Below are 25,656 nucleotides of genomic sequence, written 5' to 3'. Positions count from 1 at the left end.
AGTGGCTAAAACAATAGAAATTTTGTATTTATTCTGAGATCATAGGGATTAGAGATTAATTCATATAAAACCTACAGAAGACACTAATGCTGTCAATGAACGTTCCTTTTGACCAAGGTACATGTAAGTTGATGTTAGAGTGGTGTTATGTCATGGAAACAGTCACGGTTGCGGGGCATTTGTGTTTGTAAACACACCTGACTTGTTTTGTTATGAATTCTGTATCGTAATATTTTTTCCATCCAAACCAATACAATTTTGTGGGGTCGCTTTTTAAGCGCTTTTAATAAAATGGGCCGTCGCGCAGGTGACTCAACTTTAATAAGGTATGTTTTTTTTATATCGTGACAAATTGTTCTACATTGTACTTTTAACTCCTCTTGTTGTTTAGGTTGTAAGAGCATTCGTGAAGCAGCCGGTCAAAAAAAAATAATTTAATAAGGCCGGTCTCACTAGCACGAAATCCAATGAAAATTTTTTGGCACATATTGAATTTAGTTTGCAGAGTGAGCAAATGTCAACACGTATTTTTGACTTCGCTTTGCGTGAATTAGGTTGAAACCGTACACATGTACATTACTGCACAAATATAATACTAGTCACATCCCATTCCTTCATGCGCTCACGAGGCGAGGCCCACAACATGTTTAAGTATAGTTGCGGTTTTGCAGGTCGGTATTCTGCAGACTGACCGGCCATTCATATTTAAATGATCTCTCTGGCACTGAGCCTGGCCCGGCGGGTCTGCAGAAGATCAGGCATATTCATACCTTTTGTTATTTAAATGAAGCGTTCTGGCCCGTGCCAGGACGGGTTGTCAAGGGCTCTTTTGTTAAAAAGTCTGCAGGATCCTTCAGAAAGAACGGGGTACCGACACCAATTCATTATCGAGATGCGGCCTTATTAATATGATGTACAACTTGGCTTTGTAGGCACTATAGTTTTTGAGATACAAGTGTTTAAATTTTCAAAAAAAATTCAGTTCTGGGGGTTTCTCATGGAGGCCAATCGTCACACCAAATATTTCAATCTGTGAGTGTCGGGTTCAAAATCGAGTTGAATTGACACGGAATGACCCGATTCCAAAATTTGGCGCCATCTTTGGTGGCCATCTTGGCGGCCATCTTGGACAATCCATAAATCCACACTATTAACAATCCGTTCTGTGTTCACCTAAACATCACTGGCTGCTTAAAACTTTCCTATTCAAAACCTACAAGTCAATATCCGATTCAATCAATGAAACAAGAATTAGGATGGGAATTGTTAGAAGTTTGCAGAAGAGTGAACAGGGTCTCCATATTCCAACAAGCACTAATTGGTCGCCTTGCCATATCAACGCAAAACATCCTACGTCCGGTCCAACGATCATCAAGACACAGCACATACATCCAACTTGCAACCAACAAATAACAGCAATAGAAGACCTTGGGTAGAGGAGACCATTTGGTCAGGTTTGCTGATTTTGATGAGGTTGGGTATGTAACTGGATTTAATAATAACTGGATTTATAGAGCGCCAAATTGCCAAAGGATACAAGGCGCTGAAACAAAGAAAGAAGAACTACAGAAAGAACAACAGAAAAACAACAAGGGCGTACGACCAGCTATGGTGTGGGGAAAAAAATGGGTTTTGAGAGCCTTCTTGAAGGTTGGCACAGTATCGGAGTTTCTGATAGGGTTGGGTAGACTATTCCACAATCGGGGAGCAGCAATAGAGAAGGCCCGATCACCCGCGAGTTTATTTGTCCTCTGGAAAACAAGAGATTTCCCATGAGAAGAGCGAAGGGAGTGAGACCCGGTTCGAATTGAGAGAAGAGAAGAGAGGTAATCAGGGGCAGAGGAGTTGAGAGATTTGTAAGTGTGGGCCATAGTACGGAATTGAAAACGTTGTGCAACTGGAAGCCAGTGTAACTGGTTAAGATGGGGAGATGTATGTGTGTAAATGGGCATCTGGAAAATGAGCCTAGCACATCTGTTTTGAAGCCGTTGAAGACGAGAAAGATCTTTCTTTGAGATACCGTTAAGTAAGCAGCAGCCGTAGTCTAATTTCGAGAGAAATAAGGCGCGGACTGCATTATGGCAGGCATTAAAGTCAAGGAACTTCCTGATCCGACTGCCAGCGGATATGCCAGTTTAAGGATCGGCAGAGTTGAGTGATGTGGTCCGACATCTTCATGTATCGGTCGAAAACAACTCCTAAGTTTCTGACTGACAAGGAAGGATGAATTACACGGCCGTTGAGATCGAAGGTGAGGTGTTGGAGACGTTTGAAGTGAGTGGGTGAGGCTGCGATGAAAAATTCTGTCTTGTCTGGATTCATCTTGAGTTTGTTTGTGACCAACCAGGATTGAAGTTCTCTGACACACTGAGATAAACGAAACAGAGAACATTCAGCATCTCCAGGCTGGGAAGGATTGAAAGTTAAGAACAACTGTACGTCATCAGCATATATGTGGTACTGAATTGAGTGACGGCGAATAATTTGACCGATGGTGTGGGAGTAATAAGTGAAGATTTGTGGACCGATGGCAGATCCCTGAGGAACACCATATTTAAGCTGAACCTCAGAAGAGAGGGCATCCTTCACACAGACCTGACTCGTTCTGTCACTCAAGTAAGAGCGAAACCACTGGTGGACGGATCCATATAGACCGAAGTCGTTTGTGAGGCGCTGTAAAAGAATGTTGTGATCGACTGTGTCGAATGCAGCCGACAAGTCGATCATAACGAGGAAAACTGCCTGATGTGCATCAATAGCTCTGAGAAAGGCATCATGAACTGTAAGAAGTGCTGTTTCAGTACTATGAGCAGGTCGGTAAGCAGACTGGAGTGGTTCAGACAGGTTATTGGACTGAACGAAAGTAGCAACCTGTGAGGAAACCAAACAGTTGTGAACAAAACACCAGACGAGCGTTAGCGAGAGAAAAATCTTGAAATCTTGAATCTTGAATCTGAAGGGCTGAACTGTCATTTGATTGGCAAGTTGTTCATATCATTTTTCCTCTTATGTGTGGGATATAGTGGAATCCAAGATGGCGGTTTATCCTTGTTGTCGGGGAACGCTACCGAAATGCAGTAATTTATATGTGGGGATCTGCCCCTTGTAGCTCATACGTTCTACAGTTTATTTCACCTGCGCTTTGTCGCATAGCAACAGGAGTTGTCGGTCATGATTAACCATATTGTTCAGATCAAATTGTCTTTGGGTTAAATTAGAAAACTTTTGAACAATAAGCTTTTATTACCATATCATTGGGAGTTGGACAAAAATTGTGCATGTTGGAAAATGAAAACAAAGAAGTATTTTTGTAATAAAATGCCCTTGACCCTAGTCTTGGAGCAAGAAAATCGGCACAAGATTGGAAAAATTATATAATAATATTCCTGTAAATATCATATAGCGCTTTGTCGCATAGCAACAGGAGTTGCCGGTTCACTTCGTACTTTTATGTAGTGTTCCCGGGCCTGTGCAAGGAGCTAGTTCTTACAGCTTTTGTGAGGTTAATATTATTCTGCACATTTGGGTGGGAATAATATGTAGCATCAATTAACAAATTAGTTGGAATCTTTTTCATAATATTGATTAGATTACAAATTCACCTTATTGAAATAATGATTATTTGTGCATTCTAACGCGCATTGATATGTAATGTAGTCTATCGTGCGGTTGGGTTCCACGGTGCCTGTTCTTTTTCCACTTTGGGACGATTGAAGCTGCAAATGAAGCCCCCAGGTGTGCGGAGAGTTTGTTTTGTTCATCTAAACTGATAAATAAAGCCGAAGTGAAGCTAAGACAAAGCCTCTAGTCTAGTTACATCTGGCCTACCCCTTACCAGGGATTCACTTCCCAAGCCTACGAGGTCCAGACCTCGTACCCCAAGCTGGCGTGCAAATGCCCCCGCTTCTTCTGTCTTCTGTTGTTTGTCCTTTGACCTGCAGCTCTGTCGAGACGAGCCAGGCCAGTGTGTCGTCGTCCAGGTCGATCAGGCCACATTCACCGTGCTGCGGCCGGTGGTTTGGGCAGGTGGTGATGATGTGGTCTACTGTCTGGATTGGTTCTCCGCAGTTACAGGAAGTGCACTCTGCCAGTCCTCAGCTTCTGACTCCAGTCCTAAGACGGTTGAGGGTCGTCAACTGCTTCCGTGGGAGGTCTTGATCGGACATATCCCCAGGGTCGTTTATGAAGCGGTGTAGGCTCGATGGTTCTGCTGAGGTCCAGCGGACTCTCCAGCTGGTCTTTACCCAGGTGTCCATGTGGAACATGGGAAACATAAATTTATTGATTAAAATAATGACACAAGATACAGAAAGCTCAGTTTATTGAACATTCAAAACAGACAACCGACAAGGGGCATTGGATAGTACATAACCCTTGTGGATACTGGACGGTGAATTTTACGATGGCGTGTGGTTTGATTTGATTTATTGACTTCTTACCTCTTCTACCTTTTTTTGTATGGCCTAACGCAACATGCACCTACCACCAGTGCATATGCACATGTATGCATATGCACGTAAAGCCATTCTGCAGCAAAGCCCAAATTTTATTGTAAATGAGTATTTTTTCGTGCCATGCAAGTGATGTATTCGATACAAGCCCTGTATGATCTTCGACAGAATCTAGTCATAGCACCAATATGTGTTGAGATTTGGAATTTGCTAAAGGAATTACTGATCGCTAAAACTACTAAGCGGGGATGTCGTGGAGGTGCAAAGAAACAATGACCCATACAGACTATTGTGAGACAAAGGAGGGCCGCCATTACACCCTTTGGCATTCGCTCAGCCTGTATAATAAAACCTTGTTCCCGTAGAAAGGGCAGAAACTAACAATGAAAAATAGTTACAAATGCCGTCTTTGGTATTATGTATTCCCCGCTCACTGAACAATAGAAATGACGAGCTGAGTGCAATCTTAGACAACAACAACGTGGATGTTGCCACAATAACAGAGACATGGTTCACTGCCGACCAGCAAGTTGACCTGAATAAAATACATGGCTACGACCTTTTTTTCAGACCACGACAAGATTGACGTGGTGGGGCCGTGGCATTATACGCCAAAGAGAATGGCAGGTTGCTCGACGATGTCAATGTTCCAGATAATATCAAGGCACTGTGGGTGTCTCTGCGTCTGAATCGCCTTCCACGTGATGACTGTGAAATCATTATCGGTGTCATATATTATCCTCCTCAAAGTCCGATTGCACCGAAAATGATCGACCACATGAGCTCCACCATAGACAACATACTGTCCCAACAAACTGACACTGGAGTTTTTATTATGGGCGATTTCAACCGTTCTGAGACCAACAACATATTTTCAAGAACATTTGCCCAGGTTGTCGATCGACCGACACGCTGTGATGCCATCTTGGACAAAGTTTTCACTAACGTTTCGCAGAAATACCACCCTGTTGTGATCTTACCACCCATCAGCCTGAGCGACCACAACTGTGTTCTCCTGCAACCAAAGGCCTCGGTAAAGTGAGAAAACTCCACATCGCGGTATCTGGTACGTCTTATGCCAGACAGTAACATACGCGAGTATGGATACTGGATCTCCAATCACAGGTGGCCAGAAGAGTACGAAGCTCCCAATACCCAAACCAAATGTTCTGCCTTCTATGGAACCATCCAACAATCCGTTGATCTGTACTTCCCACTGCGAGCTGCTAAGTCACATAAGCGCGACTGACAGTGGATGACCCCACAAATTAAATTGCTCATCGCTCAAAGACAGAAAGCTTTCACAGCAAGAAGCACAGACTTCTTTGGCATCAGCTGAAGAACAAGGTGATTAGAGCAATTCGCACTGGAAAGAAACTACCTACGTCAATAGAGTACAACACTTGAAGAAAACATCTCCAGCTGAATGGTGCAGGCACATTCGGGTGATGTCTGGCCAAACTTCCGGTACAAACAACATCTTTGTCCCCGACGTCGATACACAGAACCATAAGGTGATAGCGGACACCATCTGCAGTCAATTTGCTACTGTTGGCCGTCATTAAGACATGTATTAAAGATGAATGCTCCAGAAGTACCGCCCAAGGAAATATTGATGCATCACTCAGCTACTGATCTGACATGCAACTGATTCATTGTACCAAAGTCCAGTAAAGATGTACCAACAAAGGCCAGCAATGAAATCTGTAGCACTAGCAGATCCTCAGCACAATAAGCTGATAAGTACTGAAATTTACTGCCAAGGCGAGTTAGACTAGTGAAGGCAAAGTTCGAACTGCACAATCAGAATCCAAGAAAGAAGTGATGACTCAGGAAGGAGATCCCTGAAGCAACAAATTCTCCGAACAATAGTCAGATGAAGCAAGTCGGCTTCGCTTTCAGGTCCTTGGCACAAAAAGTCTGGTGTAATATCAGCTGGTGAGGCAGGCCTTAATGATAGGCCTACATATTCCCAAATAGAGCCTAGGCCTGCCACAAATTTCTAGGCCTACTACAGCTAGAAAGTACAGCCTTTCACTGGGCAAAAGATGTCATTCAGTAACAAATCCTTGAATGAAGTCTCCAGTAAATTCAAAATGGCAAAGATGGAAACAAAATCCACAGAGCTAGCTGTTGCACCAGTCTCAAAGCTGTAGGCCTCAGCAAAAATTTCAAAATTATTTTAACCCCATGTGAGCCCAAATTTGCACCTTCTTTTCCCACTAAACCAGCCAACTGCATAAGAGCATGCCCCATTGGCTGAAAGTTTTATGAAACACAAGTTCTAATTGGTCAAAACTTTTTGATCTGATTGGCTGAACAATATACATACATTATGCCTTGGATCCTTTTCACAAAAAGTAAAAAGAATTTTTGGGTAAGAAATCCAATCCAAATAATGTACCTACCAGTATATGCATTGGCAGAAAGCTGTTAAAAAGTACTTTCAGGACATGAACAAGTTTCCCACCAAAGGAGCTTGTATTTTGCAAAATCTGCTATTTTCCACCAAATTCACAATGCCCCTGTGCAAGAAAAACCTGTACTCAACCACACACACAGGCCTTCACATTGTACTGTCACCAAATAAGTAGGCAAACCCTACCTTGAAGAAAAAGGGGTTTCTAGGGTAGGCCTCAAAAGTGCAATGTCCTCTTTGTGAAGGGAAACTTTACACACACTTTCATACATAACCCACAAGTACAGTAGACCCAGTCAGCGCGCAGCGTGCTCGATAATGAGGCACACAGCGAAGTTTTATTTGCAGCGAGTTGTACGGTCTCGGACCTTCGAGAATTCACGAGGTTTCGCGAGCGTTCGGCAGTGCCCCTGGAAGATCGACGAGAAACCCGTTTTCGCGGCAGTGTTGGGCCAACATGGAGGGGTGAGTGAAAGAATATTATTTTCGGCGTCGAATGATACCATTTTTAAGTGATTATATTGTTGTAAAGGTGATTAATTAGGCTTGCGAAATGAGGTATAAAAACCCTTTTTTCAACACTACCTGCACGTTTTGAGTGATCCTGACTACCTCGGGATATTGTTGGATAAAATTTGTCGATTCCTGGACTCTTGAAGAGTTATGCTTTCGAACCGTACTATTCCCATCTCTGCAGGTTTTGTGGGCGATTTATATTTTGATGCGAAATATACGCGAAAATTGCATGATTTTGGTCGGCAACGTCTGATTTGGATGACGTCACTCGTGTATGCAGTGTGTATTACTAACCGGCACTACGTATATGTTCGTACGTGGGTGCATCGCGACCGATGTCGACAATAGGTTCCTACCCGTTACTTTGCATGTCGCATCAAGTACAAAACAAATACATCCCATGTGCATCTAGGCTATGCATTAGGAAAGAATGTAGTATCCAGACGCCACTTAATTCAGCGGTTGTGTACAAAGTCTATGAGTGTGAAGAATCAAGAAAATTAATTTTCTAAGTATTTCCTAACAAAAGTGGAAATAATTCTCAATTTAATCTCAGTCCCAGATTCATGTCTTTTTTAAAACATTTTTGCAATGACTAACCTAATTTAATATTTGGTCTTTCCCTGTAAATGTACATGTATATTGATTGATTATAATGTTTCTCTCCTTTCTCTTTTCTTTAATATACCCTCTAGGTCAAGTACGCAGAGTGATTTACCCATTTTCCCTGTCAAGATGGTTGGACACAACATCCGCACTGGAAGATGAACATGACCAATTTCAATGGAACTCTATTATTTTACCATGGATTGAACTTTCCAATTTTTGTGGTACAACCGGATTTGGCATGACGTGTGATCAACAACTCACAAACTGACGAATCAGGCGACGGGGATTCTTACGCCATGTCGCATGGAATATTGCATGTATTGTTCGTTGATAAAAACAACCTGAGGAATAAGCACTTTCATGGTACATTTAATATGCGCCATCTTGTTCACATAGCAAGAAGAACAAGCATTGCTAGATGCAGACACATGTTGTAATGTACACATTTTGGAATGAACGCATGATGACTTGGAAGCACAAAAGGTTTTGTTTGATGACGTGTAGACTGCAACGCATGTAAATTTGCCCGGTAAGAAAAATGACGCATTACAGTGAAAAAAAATAATCAGTTCAATCAAATTTCTCTAAATATCAACTTCCAGTTTTATTTCACAAATTAATCAATGTCAGTAGCCTTTATGCTGTATATTGAAAACCGATAATACAATACAAACCTCTGCGAACGACTGTACACTGCACTCAAAGTCCATATCGATGTTCAGAAAATACGCAGACTGCGTAACATCATGAACCACTGGCAACTTTGCTGATCGTCTGCGAAACAGTTTGCATCTGTCTGAGTTGTCGGCGACACTTCCAGATGAAATGTTTCCATATTATCTGTTCTGCAGTTTTGGTCCCTTTTTTTGGTTTCACTTTGCGTTTCTTACGTTGAGATGGAAACTAGCCTGAACAGAATTGATTGCTGGTTAGTTTGTAACCATTGCAATCTTAAATATGTATTATTTGTTCTTATACGCCTGCATTCTTACCCTTGTAATTATTAAGAAATACAATTTATTGTTATTGCCAAGGGCTGGAGCGGTTGAATAATCTTGCCTTAAAACAAATTGCTGACACGTGGAATTTTATAAGCTCATGGTCTATACATGTCGCAAGAGTATAGTTACTGTACATGTACATTGTACATCAGTGTTCTCCAGAGCATTAAAAACCTCACACAATAAAGAAACTGTGCCTTAATTTTCATGTTCACTTTTTTTTTAGATCTATATTTGTAAGTTATTCCATGTTGTGAGAAACTTTCATTTGTAAAGTTTTTTTTCTTGGAAACTGAAAGTGGTTCAAATATTAAAGTGTTTCAGTATACCTTAATGTTTAACTAAATGCAGCTGAAAGTATGTAATTGTGATTTCATGAATAAAGTGTTTCCCAGAATTTCAGTCAAGAAAAGAGACGACTTGATTCTTTATACATGTTTTGTATTTGTTTTCAGGTTCATGTCATGCATGTCCACTTTCCTACTTAAGATAAAGCCAAAAATATAGTTTATTTTGCGAATTTGTACTCCCCCACCCCTCCCAATAAACCCCCACAATGATTAAGAAATAGTTATTGCATTGCCAGCATAAACACTTAGTAGGACCCCCCCCCCCCCCCAAAAAAAACCGACGAAGTTCTTATTTTTAATGCGTTTACATGAAACATCGTTTTACTTCCCTGTTTCGAAAAGACACGCAAACAGTTTATTATAGTCGGGTGCCTTTACTCCGCGTTTACTTATTGTGATCCCGTGTACGTGTGGAGCAGGGCACGAAACCGCCACGCACGTTCTTTCAGAGCGGTGTTATTTTCGTGACCTGGGCACTCGGAATAGACATCCTTTTTGAGTGATCCTGACTACCTCGGATACTCAAGAGAACCAAAGTTATAAAATAAAGGTAGCTTAATAATGTCGCTTTTCATCAAATTGTCAAAACATTCTGCCCAACTTCGTTTAGTATAGAAAAAAGGACGATTTTCACCGACCGTAAATTCACCACAACAACGGTCATATTTCCTTCCCCATATTTCACAAAATAGTTGCTTAAAACTTAATTATTATCATTTAACAATTAAACTATACCCTTGTCAATCTCTATTTTAAATAAAATCCTACTTTTAAAGACACGTTAAGCGGAAAATGAATTTCGAAGATTGGATCTCCTATCTCATGAATATTCATATTTCCAGTGTGTTCGTGCATACGCTGCAAATAAACGAAAGCACTTTCGGGCATGCTGCGCGCTGACTGGACCTGAGCATGTCATACTACATGGTAATGCATATTCATGAAAACGTTTGCCAACACAACCACTGATTGGCTGACCATGATCAGCTCAGGATCCAAGTCTGCAATGGCATTTTGTGCAGTAAACCCTTTACACATGAACATTATAGGCATGCTTGTACAGTGTTTCTACAAATAGAGCAATGCTACAATGAGTCTTCAAAGGCAAAGATCATGAGTAAATTGTATGGTACTTGGTATTAAGTTGGTTGGTTCTTCTCCTATAGGACTTCCACAAGGGAGTATAACTAGGAGGCCAGAAACACCAGGGCAAACCCCCTTCTCTTAGCGATAAGTGTTACTGGGTTCTTTTACGTGCATTGCAACACACAGGACCTCCGGCTTTACGTCCCATCCGAAGGACGAAGCAATAATGGTTAAGGGCCTTGCTTAAGGGCACAAGTGTCCGGGCCTGGGCTCGAACCCACGCCACCGTTGCCTCTGAAACACCGGTGCTCTTAATCGCTAGGCCATGACACTCCGTCACAGCTAAGCACTTATTATGAACTGCATGCAGCAGATATTAATCTCATGTTTGATACACAAATGTGAGTCTGTGTGTGGCAGTTTCCCAGGACTTATATCACCTATGAATAAATTAACACCTACCAGAAAAAAATCTGAGAATAAAGCATCTGATTATTTAATGACAAAATGTCTATCAAGTGGCAATTTGGAAAAATTTGAATAGATGTTTGTAAAATTAAAGAAAGCAAACTCTATTGTATGTGCCGCTAGGGGGCTCCTTATCGGATGATGGCGTCACCACACTTTTTTTGTGACTGGCATTCCTCACTAAACACTTTCATAATTTATGTGTGCAGTGAAATGCTTCAGCTTTTGAGTTTTATTCAGTTTTTATTGCACCTCTGGTAACACCGGAAGTAAAGAAATGTTTCTCACAGCATAGTCTACACCATCACGAAAAACAAACAGCGCAAACTATTTTGTCAAAATTTGCCCTTAAATCGCTTTAAATTTGCTACCTGATGACGTTATTATGACTTAAAAAAAAAAAGCTATCTTCATAACACGGTACAAGTTCACCCTAGGTTTTATGATCATACTGTAAATCATTCAGAAGAAATTTTACTTTGTTTTAATGTCTTCATTTTGAATTTACCTAACTTCCTGTAGACCCGGAAGTAAAGAAACAAAAAATGTTTATCAATTCATCTGATTACAAGGTGTGAACGTAATTGATCGTTTTGTTCAAGAGTTAAAGGTGAAAGAAGATGGCAATTTTTTCAACGAAAATCGCTTGTAATTTGACACCCGATGACGTCATCAAGATGTCAGAGTAATATGCACCACTCATGATGAGGGTTGATACATGTTGAAAGTTACAAGTTCATATATACTGTTTAGCAGAAGACCCACGGAGAAATATTGTCCAGAAAAAACAAAAAAACAAAGAAGGTATATCAGAACAATTCTAACTAGAGGTTCACGTTTGTTGAGTTACAAACGCAGAGTGGTCGGGCGGACAGCCTTTTCATTATACACTGCCCAGTTAAGTTAGGAATATATGTTTATGTAAGAACAAAGGATCACGAAAATAAATCCCTTCCAGTACAATCAATTATTTTGTTACAAAAATGTATCTTTAACGGTGTGATAAATTTTAGTAATCATTCTATGTACACAAAAAAGTTATTTCTGTTTTGATGACGTCATCAGTCAAAAACGGTAAGTGAATACCAATAACTTGGATAGAAGTGGTGCCCTCTGTGGCAGCACCCTCTCGTAAGTCTGACAAATTAAATAGTTGGGTTGGTAGAAGGGGGTATTGTGCACCCTCGGAAATCAACTTCTAATCAACGTCTGTAGATCAGAAAAAAATGCGTAGAAAATGATTTGCTATGTTAAAAAAATCAAAAAATGTCCCACGTATTGTTTTTTTTATGCGAATTAGTGCCGCCATTACCGAAAAATCTATTTTTCACTATATCTTATCAATATTGCGGAAAACTGAACGAATTAGGTGTCTAAACCCATGTTTTTAAGGTCAGAGATCACAATAAAACTATTCTGGAAGTGACCACATGTGTCTGTGGCATAGGAATATGCAAAGTAGTGCCGCTAGTACCGAAAAATCATGTTTTTAGCATATCTCGGACAATATAGCACATGACTACACAAGTAAGGTGTTAACTAATGTTTTGAGGGTCAATTATCATTAGAAGACCATTCACGAAGTAACTATGTGTGTCCTTCGCAGGTAAATATGTAAATTCTAAAGTGCAGATTTATCAGAAATTTGATTTTGAGTGTAACATTAACTGAACATAAGGTCGATGTGTGTCATAACAGAATCATGGTGTCCTACCAATGTTTCAGATAGCGTTTCATGGTTAGACCACTATCACCCTCCAATAAGACATAGAGACCATACATGTACATCAGGTGAAGGAATTGTGTGCTATGTACATGCGAAAATTCCATTCTTGGTGTTCAAGAATTTAGCTGAAGAGAATGTCTAGTCAGTCTGGCTTAAATTGCAGCCCCAACGTCTTCCGCGGCTGTTTAATCCCATCGTGTTTGCAGCAATTTATCAGCCCCATAACGTCAGAGACAAGCATAACTAGAGTTTGAAGCAACAAACACACAGTGTTGGGCTAGAGGTTTGGCTTTTTCACATTGTTAATTGTTGATTGTTGTTGTTGATTGTTGATGTTGATTGTTGATGTTGATTATTGATGTCCATTGTTGATGTTGATTCTTGATTTTGATTGTTGATGTTGATTGTTGATGTTGATTGTTGATGTTGGTTATTGATGTTGATTGTTGATTTTTGATTGTTGATGTTGATGTTTATTGCTGATTGTTGATTAGTTCATGATGATTGTTGATGTTGAGTTGATGTTGATTGTTGATGTTGAAGTTGTTGTTGATTGTTGATGTTGAAGTTGTTGTTGATTGTTCCTTGTTGATGTTGATTGTGGACAGTTGAATGTTGATGTTGATTAATGATTATTGATGTTGATTGTTGATTGGTGATGTTGATTGTTGAACGTTGATGTTGATTGCTGATGTTGGTTATTGATGTCGATTGTTGATTAAGTTTATGGTGATTGTTGATGTTGATTGTTGATTGATGATGTTTTTGATTGTTGTTTATTGATGTTGGTTGTTAAGGTTGATAGTTGATTGTTGATGTTGATTAATGATTATTGATGTTGATTGTTGATGATTGTTGATGTCGATTGTTGATTTCGATTGTTGATGTTGATGTTGATGTTGATTGTTGATTGTTGATGTTAATGTTGATTGTTCATTGTTGATGTTGATATTGATGTTGAGGGTTAAGGGTTGAACAATACGGTTAAGGGTTTAACAATACGGTTTGTAGTAATTATACAGACAATAATTAAAAAGAGTTAGGTGAGGATCTGCACGCGTATGCTGCTGTAGTGTAAACTTATCGAGTACAATAGCTACAAAAACCCATTAAATAGCTCATATCTCTAAAAGTAAAGGTCGTACACCATTTGTGCAATACAAAAAATTGCTCATCATACACTCTTTACCCCATGCGCATGTTTTTAGAAAAAAAAGCGCCCAATTAAAAAAAAAAGTGCCTGATTGCGGGCCCAATCTCAGAATTTCATATGACGTCATCCAAAGTAAAAAATGTGCTTCCATTAAGAAGTTGTCATGTAAACGTATACAATACACTGCTAAACACTTTAAATACATTGGTCTATCAAACAGCCATTACATGTGGCTCAATAATTAACATAAAACAGTCGTAAAACCAGACACTTGGGGAACCGGGGAAAACCCCTTTTGTTCGCAATCATCCCCCATTTGCTGTACACACGCCATACCGTACAATGTACATGGCATTCATGAACCTTCCAAGGCGTATGCGTTGTCAACTTCGAATTTCAAAGGGGCTGCAGGGCATCTTCTAATTAGCTTATCGTAATCAAACCTGGGGAAGTTTTAGACCTATTATTAAATTGTCATTTAAAGAACAAATCAAGATTAAATCTGTCAGGGTTGATTTTCCAGGAATTTTCAAAGGAAAAGAGGTCTTTGCATTCTAACTTCCGGTCTGATGATGTAATCAATTTTTTTTTTACGCACTGGTCTTGTTTGCATTAAGGACATCATATATATTAAATTTTAAAGCGATTACCGCAAATTTCACCACAGACATCAACTAAAAATGCGTTTTTGACATTTTTTTAACCTGCCGCTAGAGGGCGCTCAAACACTTCATGGCATCACATTTTTTTGGAAAGGTCATCCCAGCCAGACACTAACATTATTCAAAGCAAGTTCATATCTTTTTCCACTTTCAAATAATTAGGCACTTCCGGTTTCGACCGAAAGGAAGGGTTACGTGATTTGACACGCACATGATAAAATGAAGATCATGTATTATCATGTCGATTCCCGGTCTCTCACTAGAGATTTTATATTGAATTTCAAAGATTAAATTTATTGTTTTTGGAAGTGACGTCACGTGACCCATGATGACGTCATAATGATGTAATCACACACAAAAAAAATCTCCAGTGGGTTGTGCATTCATGTTTTGACAGTTGAAGTTCATATGTTTTCATTTTGACAAACAGTTCTGGAAATGAAGTTGCTGAGGAGAACAATAAAAAAAACCCAGTAAATTCTAACAATAACAATAAGAGGTTTGCGTTTGTTGAATTACAAACGCAGAGTGGTCGGGCAGGCAAGTTTTTCATTAAACACTGCCCAGTTAAGTTATGAATATGTTTATGTAATGTGGCGATCCGACTTGAAACAAGACTTCACTCCGCCTTGAGACAAGTCTGTTGTTTATCGTTTACAGCGTGCCGTGTGCAACATTGTTCATGTAACCACATCACTGCTACCATGCCGTGCATGTGCTTAGGTAAAATAAGCCCATAAATGTAATTGATCTATCTCCATACAAATTATTAGACATAATCAATATTTGTAATTAATCATGATCATTACCTTTGAATATTCCTGTCATAATAATAGCGAAACAATGTTTGTAAATTGTTGTATTATGCCGGATATGTAGGCCCAGTACTGTAATCTTACGCGACGTGCTTCGGCACACTACATGAAACCGTCCTCTCTCTTGCTGGAATTCCCTTTATAAAGAAGTAAGTTCCACTTTCTCTGCAAATCTCACTTATTTTGCACATTTCATTCACCGAAATATCTTATTTTGAGCTAACCATGTTTATGAATGCAGGTTCATAGCACATGTGGACCGAGTGTAGGCTCAGACCAAAATCAGAATCTGTCATTTTTGACAAGTTTTCTGTGTAGCACTTTCGGGAAACTGTGTGTGAAGTTTTGTGTGAAGATTAATCGTGTGACTTTCACGTGAAGCATACGGTCGTTTCATGTATGGTCTCAACGACTATTTATGTATTCGCTCTGTGTGTTGTTTACACAGGTTGACTCTTATAAGTGGAGAGAGCAGGTCTGCACGGTGCTCATAACTCAGATATTTACTCATAATTAACTCAGACTACATTTTGCTCAGTACATTTTACTCATATCATAATTAAGCTCATAACTCATACTTGAGATTTAACTCTATAGCTCATATCCTAAACTGTATTACACCATAATTATTTTGGGTACGTACACCTGGGCAATATATATTGCTGGATACTTGTTTAAAGCAAGACAGTGAGATAACTATATTTCAATATTTGACGATATTCTTGTAAGCTGATGTGAAATACATATAGTTCACCATTGCAGATTTAGATGAATATTTGTACTGATATAGTGATACAGTGCTTACATGTAGAACATTTACACTGTGATAGCTGAGCATATCTTTGACATACTACACATATTGCCAAATATTCTTGATACTTTTGTTGCTGGTGGCCCACCACTGGTGTTCTTTGGCATAAGCTATGGTATAGGGTTTTATTATAGCCTTTGTGTCTTAGCATAATACTTGTCAACATCCTTTAACTGATTTGACGTGACAGATATTTTACTCAAGCTTAGAATATTTTAATTGACTGATTGCTGGGTAGTATTAATTTCTCTCACTAATTGTCTTCAATTTACTCAAACAAAATTAAGTTTTATTAATTCATTGGAAAACATCTTGACAGTAAATATTGCCTTCAATTCGTGCTCATTTCTGATTGTTTTTCCCCTTTAATTGCCAAGGGGATCTATTCTCAATCTTTAAGCGGACTTACCACGTTAGGCAGCAATTACCCTACGCGTAACCGTGACAGTAAGAACAAAGGATAGCGAAATTAAATACTTTCCATCACAATCAATATTTTGTTTTAAATGCATCTTTAACGGTGTGATAAATTTCCATAAACATTCTGTGTACACATGATGATGTCATTATTCAAGAACGGGAAGTGAATACTGATTTAGTTCGGAGTGGATAAATGTTGACTGTGAAGTTTAATAAGGTGTGAAAATATGGCAAATGTGAGTGTATGTATTCATAACACCTAACTTCCTAACTTGATGACGTCACTAGTATTTGGAAGCAAAAGATGAACATTGTAATGGATATCGTTATTTGGGCTACAAAGATATACGACATGAATTCAATTTAATAAATGATCGTTTTTAAATTCTCCTTGAAGTAACTTCCTGTCTGATGACGTCATGAATTTGAAACCATGCCAAGTTATCTGTTGTTAATCAAAGAATATCAAGGGGCGATTTGGTTTAATTTGAACGGATGGTTTCCAAATTAAAGGAAGCAAACACTATTTTATGTGCCGCTAGGGGGCGCCCTTTCGAATGATGACGTCAACCATTTTGTCAACACATTGTTTTTTGTGTCTAGCATTCCTCACACTTTCATAATTTATATATGTGTAGTAAAATGCTTCTGCTTTTGAGTTATATTAGTTTTTTATTGCACTTTTCGGTAACACCGGAAGTGAAGGTCAAGAGGTTCTGTGTCCGACAAGAAGTGTTTCTGAAGGCATGTTCTACAACCTCACAAAAAAATGAACACAATATTCTAATTACCGTAGTTCAAAAGATACAGCGCAAACTATTTTGTCAAAATTTGCCCTTAAATCGCTTGTAATTTGATACCTGATGACGTCATGATGACGTAACAAAATTTATAACATCTTCGTAACATGGTACAAGTTCACACCATGTTTTATGATCATACCTTAAACCGTTTGGAAGAAAATTTGCTTTGTTTTGATTTCAGGCTAAAGTCTTCATTTTGAATTCACCTAACTTTGACCCTCCGGTAGACCCGGAAGTAAAGGTCAAGCGAGTTAACGTACATGACAAAAAAACGTTTATCAATTAATGGTCTATCTGATTACTGAATACAAACATCATCGATTATTTTGTTTAAGAGTTATAGATGAAAGTAATTGGTCACTTTCCAGCTAAAATTGCTTGTAATTTGACACCCGATGATGACATCATGACGTCAGAGTAATATGCACCACTCGGGATGAGGGTCGATATATATTGAAAGTTACAAGTTCATACCTTGAACCTTTTAGGAGAAAACCCGTGGAGAAGTATTGTCCGAAAAAAAGGAAAGAAAGAAAGAAGATTTATGAGAACAAATCCTGACAGTGGTCGGGTTGTGCCTGACCACTCAAAATGCAAAACAAAACAAAGCAAATATCAGAATTTCTTCTAGTTACAATGTTCTTCCAACAGTTTCAAAACAAGTTTTGCCCTTTTTCATTTTGCAGTTTCTTCGTGATGAGCTCCAGTACAAGACTGACTTTGAACGTCAGCACACATTGCATGGGGAAGATAAATTTATCAGTGTTGATGACCTATGGATTGCCTGGAAATACTCTGAAGGTTTGTAACAAGAAATTACACATGTACCTTTATGGACTAAGCAAAAAATAGCTGAGAACAGTCATAAAACAATGTGAATCACATGACAGTTTGTAAATTGTTATGCTAAACAAATTTTTTGGGCGTTAAGCATAAATGTACTGGTACATGTATCTGTGCATGCAATCTGTACATCTCTCAGAAATACATGTATAGACTATTCACAATAAGTTTACATAATGTACCACAGAGAAGTCCCAACAAAGATGATGTCATGTGCACACATAGAGGGTTTATGAAAGAGTTGCTGTTTGCAAACTCCAGCCCCATCCCATACATTGCACGTGCTAGCATGCATGCACAACTTTCCTCATAATGTACATGTAGCTCTTTTGTATCAATGTTGGAACATGCATATATAATTTTTTCCACATATTTTTTTCTTCCCACTGTATGTTATGAGGTGCATATTAATCCTAGGGTTTGGTTGTACTACGTTTGCGTAAATTTTGGCAATGCCACGGTTATTCCCTTACACTTGTTGTATTATTTGACATTGTGAACGCTGTGGTAAGTTGACCTATCATCATGTACATGTATTTTCTTTCTTGCATAAACTAGGGTGTGATTTTTACCCCTCAGCCGAGAGGCTCGAGGGGTATTGTCATCGCCTACGGCGTCCATATGTCTGTCCATCCAGGCAGCTTAGTTTCCGGATAATAACTTGAGTTAGAAATGTTGTTTGGGATTGTAACTTCCCAAGGGGGTTGCCCTTGGGAGTAGGCAAGTTGGGATTGGTTTTGGGGTCAAAAGGTCAAAAGTCAAGATCACCGTGGTGAGTGAACGGTAAATGGTTTCCGGATGAAAACTTGAGTTAGAAATGAGATTTTGGTGTCTAACTTTGGTAGGGGGTTGCCCTTGGGAGTAGGCAAGTTGGGATTGGTTTTGGGGTCAAAGGTCAAGGTCACCATTTTGAGTTCAAGGTTAATAGTTTCCGGATGATAACTTCACTCTGGCTGAGGGGTTTCAACAGCGACGCTGTTATTTTTAATTATTGTACCTCTGTCTGGAATACTCTACTTTCATCGGCCTAGAACGATCACGTGTTAAGTTTATAAAATGTCATGGCACACTCCCTGTGGGATATACGACGTGATATCATGTACATGCTATGACTTTATATAAACGATACTTACAGTGTGAAAGGCTTGTATCATTGGTACCCCCGCTATTTTCACCATGTTTTCACACATGAGTGGGGGCAGCGAACTACATGTACATGTAGTAGACGATTAGTTGTTTCGAGCATGCGATATGCATGCGAGTGATTGTTAGCTGTTTCGGTGTACACCGAAACAGCTCTTGTTTTCGTTAAGATTTTTTTTCTTTTTAGCTGTTTCGGTGACACACCGAAACAGCTCTTGTTTTCGTTAAGATTTTTTTTTTTTTTAAGCTGTTTCGGTGTACACACCGAAACAGTGTACACACCGAAACAGCTCTTGTTTTTGTTAAGATTTTTTTTTCCATTTTTTTTGGCTTTTTCGCAAATTTGCGAAAAAGCCTTTGTTTTTGTTCAGATTTTTTTGGCTTTTCCGCAAAGTGCGGAAAAGCCTTTGTTTTAGTTCTCATTGGCTTTTTCGCAAAATTTGGCGCCAAAAATCCCATAGACTTTGTACACGATTTTTCTCTGCAGCACTTTGGGTATTAATCTTTGTCAGACATCATTCAAAGTTGGCATAAGAATAGTCCTTATAGCAAAGATGTGTCCCGAAGATTGATGTCATGGTGACGTCATCGACTAATTTATTATAGAATTGTGAATATTTAATTTTGCCCATAGACTTTGTACACAGAAATTTAAAAAAATTGTCGATTTTCAAAGGGCATTTTCGACTCTTTGCCTGTAATTCATTTACACCACTCTTTGTTCAAGCAAAGACCCTAAATCAAACAACATTGTGTGATGATGACGTCATGATGACGTCAACCGGTATTTATTTATAGGCAATTAAATTGTGACACTTTTAATATCATCAGACCGGAAGTTATAATAAAAATACCTTTTTTTATTTGAAAATTCCTGAAAAATCAACCATGGCAGTTTTTATGTTAGTTTTTACTTTAATTGTTGATTGAAGGGTAGGTCTAAAACATTTCAAAGCTTCGAGGCAATAAGCGAACTCGGACATGCCCTGCGCACGCTTAAAACTTCAGGTTGACAATACCTCTGCTCTAAAACATGCACAGAACGTCTATATGTACATACACGTACGTTAGGCACATACATCGTATGTCAGTCAGCCTGCAGAGCACGTGTTGCCGAGGTCAAATCCTGTCCACATCACAGTGACCGTTTTAGCCGATCTTCGGCTAACTTTGACAGATTTTATGTTCATGCATGCTCATAGTCAGGGACGTATAATAAAAAATCATAATGCCGAAAAGCCCTATGTTACGTATTTAAAGGTGCAGTTTTCCTGCAGTGGGATTTTCCACAAGTCACAATAGGTTAAGGTCTTTATTTCATTCAGTGTGCGTGAAATCACGTGACCCTTGCTTCCGGTCGAAAAAGGCCAAAACCGGAAGTGGCTTATTTTTTTAAAGTGGTAATAGATATGAACTTGCTTTTAACGGTGTTAGTCTCTTGGCCGATAGTATTCTTCAAATCAGCTACTGATGACGTCATGCAATCTTCGAGCGCCCTCTAGCGACAGGTTGAAAATTTTTAAAAATGTATTTTGAATAGATGTCTGTGGCGAAGTTTGTCGGAATCGCCTAAATATTGGTGTATATGATGACTTTGACCCCTTTAAGACGTGTGCGAAGTTTTAGGCAGATGACGTCATCAAACCGGAAGTTTTAATAAAAAGACTCTTTTTCCTTTGAAAATCCTGAAAAATCAACCATGGCAGTTTTTAAATTAGTTTTTACTTTAATTGTCCATTTAAGAGTAGGTCTAAAACATTTCAAAGCTTCAAGGCAATAAGCAAACTCGGACATGCCCTGCGCACGCTTAAAACTTCAGGTTGACAATACCTCTGCTTTAAAACATGCACAGGACGTCCACAATGTACATGTACATGCACGTACGTTGTACATCTTGTACATGTACGTGTATGTCAGTCAGCCCGCGGCGCACGTGTTGCTGAGGTCAAATCCTCTCCACAGTGACCGTTTTAGCCGATTTTCGGCTAACTTTGACAGATTTTATGTTCATGCATAGTCAGGGACGTATTATTGATAAAAAAAAAAATCATAATGCGGAAAAGCCCTATGTTCTGTTGCAAACAGACATAGATCTCTAGTTGGCTTTTTCGCAATTTTGCGAAAAAGCCTTTCTTTTTGTTCTGGTTTTTTTGGCTTTTCCGCATAGTGCGGAAAAGCCTTTGTTTTTGTTCTCGTTTTTTTTTTTTTTTTTTTTTTTTCCTTCTTTTTGTCGCCAAAACCCCATAGACTTTGTGCACGTTTTTTCTCAGTGCCACTTTTGGCATTAATCTTTGTCAGACATCATTCAAAGTTTGCATAAGCATAGTCCCTATAGCAAAGATGTGTCTCGAAGATTGACGTCATGGTGACGTCATCGACTAATTTATTATAGATTTTTGAATATTTAATTTTTCCCATAGACTTTGTACACAGAAATTTAAAAAAAATTGTCATTTTTCAAAGGGCATTTTCGACTCTTTGCCAGTAATTCATTTACACCACTCTTTGTCCAAGCAAAGACCCTCATTCAAACAACATTGTGTAATGATGACGTCATGATGACGTCATCCGGTGTTTATTTATAGGCAATTAAATTTTGACACTTTTAATATTTAAAAATGCATAAGAAATCAACCGTACGCGTCCGCAGCATTCTGTTGCCGGCAAGTGGTAGATTAGGTTGAGGTCTTTATTTCATTCAGTGTGCGTGAAATCACATGACCCTTGCTTCCGGTCGAAAAAGGCCAAAACCGGAAGTGGCTTATTATTTGAAAGTGGTAATAGATATGAACTTGCTTTTAACGGTGTTAGTCTCTTGGCTGATAGTATTCTTCAAATTATTTACCGATGACGTCATGCAATCTTCGAGCGCCCTCTCGCGACAGGTTAAAAATTAGCAAAAATGTATTTTGAATAGATGTCTGTGGCGAAGTTTGTCAGAATCGCCTAAATATTGGTGTATATGATGACCTTGACCCACTTAAGACGTGTACGAAGTTTTAGGCGAATGACGTCATCAGACCGGAAGTTATAATAAAAAGACCCTTTTTCACTTGAAAATTCCTGAAAAATCAACCATGGCAGTTTTTATATTTGTTTTTACTTTAATTGTTGATTGGAGAGTAGGTCTAAAACATTTCAAAGTTTCGAGGCGATAAGCGAACTCGAACATACCCTGCGCACGTTTAAAACTTCACAATGACAATACCTCTGCTTCAAAACATGCACAGGACAGGACGTCCACAATGTACATGTTCTTGCACGTACGTTGTACATAGGCACATACATCGTATGTCAGTCAGCCTGCAGCGCACGTGTTGCTGAGGTCAAATCCTGTCCACAGTGACCGTTTTAGCCGATTTTCGGCTAACTTTGACAGATTTTATGTTCATGCATGCGTATAGACAGGGACGTGTTATAACACTTTTGGCATTAATCTTTGTCAGATATCATTGAAAGTTGGCATTAGCATAGTCCCTATAGCCAAGATGTGTCCCAAGGAGTGTCGTGATGGTGACGTCATCAAGTGATTTATTATGGATTTATGAATAATTAATTTTCTCATAGACTTTGTACACAACTTTCTCCACAAGTCTTTCCCTATACAACACTGATATATCTTACTGAGTAGTTCTGAACTTCGGCTGAGAATTACTATGGGAAGGAAAAAGAAATCGTATTTTTTTACGCCTGTCATTTGATTGGAAATATTCCCAAGAGTTAGAATATCAAGTAATATTTTATAAAAATGTTTCAGTTGAAAGGAAAATCACGCATTTAAAGGTGCAGGTTTTCTGCTGTGGGATTTTTAACCTATTGACTTTGTACACGTTTTCAAGCCACCATTTTCATAACTTGGCGATCTGGAATCGTCATCAAAGTTACAGCCAAGGAAGACCCTCATACAAAAATTATGCCAAAACTATTACCTCATGATGACGTCATCATCAAGTGATTTATTATGGATTTATGAATAATTAATTTTTCTCATAGACTTTGTACACAGCTTTCTCCACAAGTCTTTTCCTATACAACACTGATATATCTTACTGAGTAGTTCTGAACTTCGGCCGAGAATTACTATGAGAAGGAAAAAGAAATCGTATTTTTTACGTTTGCCATTTGATTGAAAATATTCCCAAGAGTCAGAATATCAAGTAATATTTGATAAAAATGTTTCAGTTTAAAGGCAAATCACGTATTTAAAGGTGCAGTTTCTCTGCTGTGGGATTTTTAACCCATTGACTTTGTATACGTTTTCAAGCCACCATTTTGATAACTTGGCGATCTGGAATCGTCATCAAAGTTACAGCCAAGGAAGACCCGCATACAAAAAGTATGCCAAGACTATGACGTCACGATGACGTCAGCACCTAATTTTTTTATTGATTTTTCAAAATTTACGTTCATATTGTGAAGTCTTATATCTACAGAAATGTAAGTCCGATTGGGTTGAAACTTGGTATGTGGCTATACCAGGATGTGTTATAGATTAAAAATGAGGTGACGTCATGATGACGTCATCCTGAAATTTTATATAAATATTTATTTTTTTGGACCTTTTAGCCATATCTCCCGAACGCAACATGCAAAATGCAAAATTCTTTTTTGCATTTGGTATGTCATGTAATAGCTATTCGCACAAAACTTGCAAAAAGGTGTGACGTCATCATGACGTCATCAAAATGCGATTTTTCAAAACTCATATAAGGAAAGGTCCAATTGTCATGAAACTTGGTGGGTAGGTAGTTAATCATACTAGTATGCAAAGTTCGAAGTGACGTCACGATGACGTCATCAAAAATTTAAAAATAATTGTCGATTTTCAAAGTGCGTTTTCGACTCTTTGCCAGTTATTTATTTAGATCACTCTTTGTCCAAGCAAAGACCTTGTACACATGCACATACATCGTATTGCCGAGGTCAAATCCTGTCCACAGTGACCGTTTTAGCCGATTTTTCGGCTAACTTTGACAGATTTTATGTTCATGCATATTCAGCGCATATTATTGATTAATAAAAATCATAATGCGGAAAAGCCCTGTGTTCTGTTTCGACAGACATACAGTTCTAGTTTTTATTTCTTTTTGTCGCCAAAATCCCATAGACTTTGTACACGTTTTTTCTACACGCCACTTTTGGCATTAATCTTTGTCAGACATCATTCACAGTTGGCATAAGCATAGTCCCTCTAGCAAAGATGTGTCCCGAAGATTGACGTCATGGTGACGTCATCAACTAATTAATTATACAATTTTGAATATTTAATTTTTCCCATAGACTTTGTACACAGAAATAAAAAAAAAATGTCGATTTTCAAAGGGCATTTTCGACTCTTTGCCAGTAATTCATTTACACCAATCTTTGTTCAAGCAAAGACCCTAATTCAAACAACATTGTGTAATGATGACGTCATGATGACGTCATCCGGTGTGTATTGATAGGCAATTAAATTGTGACACTTCTAATATTTAAAAATGAATAAGAAATCAACCGTACGCGTCCGCAGCATTCTGTTACCTGCAGGCCAAAACCGGAAGTGGCTTATTATTTGAAAGTGGTAATAGATATGAACTTGCTTTCAACGGTGTTAGTCTCTTGGCTAAAAGTATTCTTCAAATCTTCTACCAATGACGTCATGCAATCTTCGAGCGCCCTCTAGCGACAGGTTGAAAATTTGCAAAAATGTATTTGGGATAGATGTCTGTGGCGAAGTTTGTCGGAATCGCCTAAATATTGGTGTATATGATGACTTTGACCCACTTGAGACGTGTGCAAAGTTTTAGGCGAATGACGTCATCAGACAGGAAGTTATAATAAAAAGACCCTTTTTCATTTGAACATTCCTGAAAAATCAACCATGGCAGTTTTTATGTTAGTTTTTACTTTAATTGTCGATTGAAGGGTAGGTCTAAAACATTTCAAAGCTTCGAGGTAATAAGCGAACTCGGACATGCCCTGCGCACGCTTAAAACTTCAGGTTGACATACATGTACCTCTGCTCTAAACATGCACAGAACGTCTATATGTACATACACGTACGTTACGCACATACATGTACATCTTATGTCAGTCAGCCTGCAGAGCACGTGTTGCCGAGGTCAAATCCTGTCCACATCACAGTGACCGTTTTAGCCGATCTTCGGCTAACTTTGACAGATTTTATGTTCATGCATGCTCATAGTCAGGGATGTATAATAAAAAATCATAATGCCGAAAAGCCCTATATTACGTATTTAAAGGTGCAGTTTTCCTGCAGTGGGATTTTCCACAAGTCTTTTCCTATACAACACTGATATCTTACTGAGTAGTTCTGAACTTTAGCCGAGAATTACTATGAGAAGGAAAGAGAAATCATATTTTTTTTCGCGCTGTCATTC

The 25,656-nt window shown here is 38.7% G+C and overlaps 1 protein-coding gene and 1 long non-coding RNA gene across 2 annotated transcripts in view; both read left to right on the top strand.

Moving 5' to 3' along the window:
* LOC119727347 (stromal interaction molecule 1-like) overlaps positions 1–25,656 on the top strand; it is a 174,421-nt gene that overhangs the window by 13,650 nt on the left and 135,115 nt on the right. Inside the window, exon 4 of the mRNA XM_038199200.1 lies at positions 17,977–18,091. Within this exon, the coding sequence (XP_038055128.1) occupies positions 17,977–18,091 (115 nt within the window). The remainder of the gene's footprint in view (positions 1–17,976; positions 18,092–25,656) is intronic.
* On the top strand, positions 7,164–9,412 carry LOC119728192. Its single transcript, XR_005271013.1, has 2 exons — positions 7,164–7,335; positions 8,082–9,412. It is a non-coding gene; the product is annotated as an uncharacterized LOC119728192 (long non-coding RNA).

Source organism: Patiria miniata, unplaced genomic scaffold (assembly GCF_015706575.1).
Source record: "Patiria miniata isolate m_02_andy unplaced genomic scaffold, ASM1570657v1 HiC_scaffold_20, whole genome shotgun sequence".
Taxonomy (NCBI): domain Eukaryota; kingdom Metazoa; phylum Echinodermata; class Asteroidea; order Valvatida; family Asterinidae; genus Patiria; species Patiria miniata.
The sequence above is the reverse complement of the archived record's forward strand: the minus strand, read 5'-3'. Positions and strand labels throughout refer to the sequence as shown.